At 51.2% G+C, this 5,779-nt stretch overlaps 1 protein-coding gene and 1 pseudogene across 1 annotated transcript in view; one reads left to right on the forward strand and one right to left on the reverse strand.

The window, feature by feature from the left end:
• Positions 1-3,006: 3,006 nt before the first annotated feature.
• LOC144216389 (small ribosomal subunit protein uS14 pseudogene) lies at positions 3,007-4,237 on the reverse strand (annotated as a pseudogene).
• A 431-nt stretch (positions 4,238-4,668) lies between these two features.
• The window catches only part of CLEC4G (C-type lectin domain family 4 member G), a 3,113-nt gene continuing 2,002 nt past the window's right edge, over positions 4,669-5,779 (forward strand). The window contains 4 exon segments of the mRNA XM_077745694.1: positions 4,669-4,705; positions 4,708-4,803; positions 5,137-5,238; positions 5,590-5,679. Coding sequence (XP_077601820.1) covers positions 4,669-4,705; positions 4,708-4,803; positions 5,137-5,238; positions 5,590-5,679 — 325 coding nt within the window.

Raw genomic sequence — 5,779 nt, forward strand, 5'->3', positions numbered from 1 at the left:
GGACATTTGGCTCAGTTCCGCTTTTTGGCTATTACAAATCATGGTGCCCTCAGCATCCATCCTCAAGTTTTTGTGTGGACATGTTTTCAATTCTCTTGGGTAGATACCTGGGAGTGAAGTTGCTGGGTCCTACGGTACTTCTATGTTTAATTGAGGAACTGTCAAACTGTTTTCCAAAGAAAGGCTGCTTTTTCGGAAAGACCTTTCGTGACCAAACCTACCTAAAACAGCTGCCCCCCCATCACCATCTCCTTACGTTTTATCCCCAGGGAGAGGGAGGGGACAGTTTAGTACAAGTATATACGTATCCGTTGGTGACATTATAGTCCCCAGCACATACTGGTTTGTTTATTTATCGTCTTTCCTTTCCCAAGATTGTAATCTCCATAAACACCAGTAGTTTTGCCAATTTTGGACCTTGCTGAATCTCCAGTGCCTAGAAAGATTTCCGACAGAGAGCAGCTCACGAGGCACATGAGCAGGCATCCCAGAAGCCACAGGAAGTTGCAAGTGGCCACTTATGTAAACACACCCCAGAGAAATCCACAAAATCCCGGCTTCCAAGAGGAAGCATCTGGAGCAGGGAAGCCCGGGCACTGGGGAAGCTGCGGGTCAGAAGCTCTCCGGCTGCGTGGGGGCCTGAGTGGGGGCCGAGATTCTGGGGACTCATGCTTCCAAGAATGCTGATGCCGGAAGTAAAAAAGAGCTGCCTGTCCTCTGTCTGGAGATGTCCCCGGACGCCCCCGCTGCCTTCCCAGGACGTCCCTCCCCGGCTCATCCCAGACTCCATCAGGGCTGCAGCGTCCGCTTGGGGCACAAAGGTTCACTTGTCAAGGCCACGGCCACTCCAGTTAGCCGCGGCCGTACAACCCCCAGCCTCCAACCCGGTGGCTTACAACAACAGCCATCTGCAATTGTTCACAATTCCGTGGCCTGACTGATGTGGCTCCTTTCCTGGCCTTGCCTAGAATCAGCTGGGTTGTTGGATTCGGAAGACAGAACGGTTGGAAGGGTCAAGGGAAGTTTGCGGTCGGGTGGCCCGGTGGCGGGTCCTCGCCGCCCCTCCACCTCCCGAAGCCAAGCCAGGCTCCCGAACGCGGCGGCAGGTGGCGGGAAGGCAGAGGCCGCAAGCATCCTGGGGCCCTAACTGGCAAGTCACGGGCTGCCACCTCCGCACACGGATTGGTTAAAGCAAGTCACGGGCGTAATGCCCATTCCCGAGGCCAGGAGAATAGACTCCACCTCTGGTTGGGAGGACTCACAGTCACATCCCGAGAGGCAGGTGTACCCAGAGGGGAGGAATTTGTGGCCAGGATTTTTCAAGTAGAGGCCATCTCGTGTTATCATCATCTTGCTGGTCATTCTTTTCACTTGCCCCCCAGGGAAACGAGCCACAAATCAGCAATTCTTAAATCTTTTCTGGCCAACTCTCTCCCTGAACATGGATAATTCCATTTACTAGGGGTCCCACTGAACTTGGATGGCAACGACGGAGAGAAGATGATAATGTCAGCGACAAGAACAGCTACCTCCTACGGATCCCCACCAGGCTGAGCGTGTCACTGCGCGGAGTCTTTGGGTAACCCCAGAAGCAGAGCTTAAGAATTTGAAAATTCGCGGGGCGCCTGGGTGGCTCAGTCGGTTAAGCGCTGGACTTCAGTTCAGGTCATGATCTGCAGTCTATGAGTTTGAGCTCTGCATCGGGCTCTTTGCTGACAGCTCAAAGCCTGGAGTCGGCTTCGGATTCTGTGTCCCTCTCTCTATTGCTCTCCGCCCCTCCCCTGCTCATGCTCTGTCTCTATCTCAAAAATAAATAAATATTAAAAAAAAAAGAATTTGAAAATTTGTCATTTCCCTGGGAGGTGATCCTAGAGGTCCCAAGAGGAAAGGGAAATGGGACAGAGAGACAAGAAAGAGTCAATAAGGGGTATGTTGTGTGTACTGGACCTGAATCCCACTGGGCATCTTCGGAAGGTAGTTTAGAACACATGACTCAGAGTTCTCCTAAACCAGAGTGTTAGCTGTCTTGCACTCCCAACCTGCCCTCCACTTGGGTGAGAGGAAAAAAATCCTCAGGCGAAGAATTCCAGGAGTTTACAAGGAGATAAGTAAATGCCAAGGGAATGTGGATAGGGTGCTGATAGCCCTTTACTGCTTCCATTTTACAGAGGAGGAATTTGAGGCTTATGGTGACACTACCAAGAATCAAGCCCAGGCTCCTCTCTCTCCAGAGCCCTGCTCTTTCCCACTTGGCTATACTGTTTTAGACCTCGAGTTGCTTCTAGTTTAACAACATTTCAAGCTAATGTACCAAAAAAAAAAAAGAATTTCAATTATAAGACCTTGCACTTTATTCAAAATGAACTCCAAATGTAAACCCTGTTAGGAAAAACCATAGGAGAAATGTTTGCATTAGGCAGAGTTCTTCGTTAGAACACCAAAAGCAAAATCCATAGAAGAAAAACAGGTACATTAGATTCTGGCAACATTTAAAACTCTGCTCTTTGAAAGCCATTGTTAAAGGAATGAAAAGAAAAGCCACAGACTCGGAGAAAAGATTGGAAAACCACATATGTGATGAAAGGTTTGCTACCAGAATATTCTAAAGAACTCTCAAAACAATAAGAAAATAAGCAACCCATTTTTAAAACATTTTTTGGTGTTTTTTCATTTTTGAAAGACAGAGAGCATGAGCGGGGAGGGAGCAGCAAGAGAGAAGGAGACACAGGATCCGAAACAGGCTCCAGGCTCTGAGCTGTCAGCACAGAGCCTGACGCAGGGCTCGAACTCACAGACAGTGAGATCATGACATGAGCCAAAGTCAGACGCTTAACCGAATGAGCCACTCAGGCACCCTAGCAACCCATTTTTAAACAAACACTCCTAATTGAAGTGTGTGTGTGTGTGTGTGTGTGTATGTGTGTGTATGAGTGAACATCAAGGTAGGTATCTTGGATACCTGCAGTTAGGGTAGATTTCTTAGATAATCCTTGCAAGGAAGTTCACTTAATCCAACTTGGTGAAGCCTGTATCCTTCACATACTGATGGAGACACTGGTCGCACATATTGAGCCGTGTTTCCAGATCACACTGTACCAGTTTGAGCAGACACAGCAAGAACGAGAACCCTGGCCCAGTTTCCTCGGATGGCTCCCATAAAGCTGCGAGTGACCATCTTGCTCTCTCAGATCAATCTATTTCTTTAAATGGGCAAAAGATCAGAAGAGACAGGTCACCAAATAAAATATTAAGATGGCAAAGAAACACGTGAAAAGATGTTCCACGTCATTAATCATCAAGGGGATGCAACTTAAAATCACACCATGCAAATAATAGAACGGCTCAAATTAAAAAGACTAACCATGCCATGTGCTAGCAAGAACTTAGAGGAAACGGAACTCTCATTCATTGGGATGAAAAATGGCACAGCCGTTTTGGAAAATAGTCTTGGCAGTTTCGAAAAAAATGAGACACATGCCTCCCGTGTAACGCCACCATCCACTCCTGGGTATACACCCAAGAGAAATGAGAGCATACGTGCACAAAAATCCTTGCTCCCAAAAGTTCACAGCACTTGTATTCACGATGGCTGCAACCGAGAACAGCCCAAATGCCCACCAGCAGGCAAGTGGGTCATGAGGCTGGCATATCCACGCAACGAAATTCCACTCAGCAGTAAAAAAACGAATGAGGTATTACTGCAGCCGCATGGATGAATCAAAATAATTATGCTGAGCAAACGAAACCAATCTCGAAGGGCTGTACGGTGCCATTTCTACAAATGCTAGAAAAATGCAAACAAATCTAAAGACAAAAAGCAGATCCATGGTAGGGGCGCCTGGGTGGCTCAGTCGGTTGGGCGTCCGTCTTCTGCTCGGTCATCATCTCGCAGTTTGTGAGTTTGAGCCCCTCCTCGAGTGCAGAGCCTGCTTTGGATTCTCTCTCTTTCCCCGTCTCCCGGTCCCTTCCCCATCTGTCTTCTACATGGCCACAGAAACATAATGAATGGGGTGAATGAAAGCTTTACCACCTGTTGATGCTAAAGATGAAGAAAAGGGTAAATGATTTGCCTGAGGTTATCATCTGGCTCGTAGGTGAGATTTTACATCTCCTTATTCTGGATGAGGCCCATTTTCTCCCACTGTACTTAAAGGATTTCCTCTTGGCTCTGGATTCTCATTTAGAGAAAGCAAGAGCCGGTGACAGACCGCTCCCAGGTACCCACCGAAGCCCCCATCTCGCCCCCCATTCAGCCAGATTCTCCCCATGGTCTCAAACTCACCACTTCCAGAAACATGCTGACAGCACCCCCAAACAGTGAGGACAGCCATTCGCTTGGAGTTAAGGGAAGCCTGCTTTCACTAAAGCCCCACCAGGTCATGACGTGTCCACGTTGACCCAGGGGTAGAAAATTGCTGCCATATTTATGGCAAGTTCAGTGGAGACGTGGTCTACACGTCTGTTGGAGGGATTCCGCTCGGAGAATTTGCTGCACATTTCCAGATGCCTGACCCGACTGGCCTGCTGCATGTATCGAGAGCCCAGCACCTCTGGCTGAATTTTGTGCCCCAGACTCCTTAACTCTCTTAGAGTTCTATTCCCTTCCACAGACAGGGCCCTGCACTGTGATTGGTCAATGAATCCCTGGCACCAGGAACTGAGAGGAAGATGGAAAGGAAGGAAAAGAGGAGGCGGGACCAGCAGGGGCTACATTTATATCTATGCCCAGGGCTGGGCGCCCACTCACCATGGACACTGCCCGGTACAGCAAGTGGCGCGGCGGGCTCGAGGATGCCCCTGAGGGTATGAGCGATGAGACTCCCTCACCGGGCCCCCTGGGGTCTCTCAGGCCAGAGGTTTGGGGTCTGATGGGAGAAGGAAGGGGAACAGCCAAGAGGGGGTCCATGCAGTGGGTCCAGGAGAGACATCGCAGGCGCCAGAACCAGCTGGACCTGGATTCGAATTATAACTCTGCCACTTCAGAAGCTGTGTGACCACGAGCAAGTTATTTCACCTCTCTGAATCTCCGTTCCCTGGGAGGAAGCCAAGCTCCGAGGGCTCTGTCCTCAGGGGCCCAGAGGTCCAGGGCAGTCCTGGTGCAGGGGAGACCCACAGAGTCCATCTGTGTTATCCCAGGGCGCTGGGGACACTGGGGACGGAGACTCTTCTTCCTGGTGCTGGTGCTGGTGGCAGCCTTAGTCCTGTGGGCCCTCATTCTGAGCATCCTATTTTCTCAGGGTGAGTGACGCATAATGAGGTCCCCCCGGGGGGAGCAAAGACCTTCCCTCTGTCTCAGGTCGCTCCAGCAGGGTCCCGGACCCCTGCCTGGGTCGGAGTGAGAACATGAGTGAACAGAGCTTGTGCATGCCTTTGGCCTGTGTGACCCACCTGTGTATGCGTGTGCATGCATGAATGTGTGTGCATGTCCCCGTGTGTCTGTCTCTCCTCCGTGTGTGTGTGTGCACATCACGTGCGCTGTGCGCCTTGCCGCCCCTTCTGCACGTCCCGACACGGGGGCTCCTTCACCCCCTGGGCCAGGGGAGAGCTCCGGGGTCCCCCGGCCCCGCCTGCAGGAGCCTCTCTCCACAGCCTCCACGGAGCGGGGGGCGCTGTTCGGCCACCAGGACCTGCTGAGGACAAACGGTGCGTGCACTCGGTGACTCTTAACCCCCCAGATGTGCGGGGCGGGAGTGTCTAGGACCCTGGAGACAGGGTGGGTGACGACCCCTCAGTCCGGGGGCTGGCCCGAGAGCGGGGAAGGGTGTCCTGTGAGTCCCCA

This window comes from Crocuta crocuta, unplaced genomic scaffold, assembly GCF_008692635.1.
Source record: "Crocuta crocuta isolate KB4526 unplaced genomic scaffold, BGI_CrCroc_1.0 scaffold650, whole genome shotgun sequence".
In the NCBI taxonomy this organism is placed as follows: domain Eukaryota; kingdom Metazoa; phylum Chordata; class Mammalia; order Carnivora; family Hyaenidae; genus Crocuta; species Crocuta crocuta.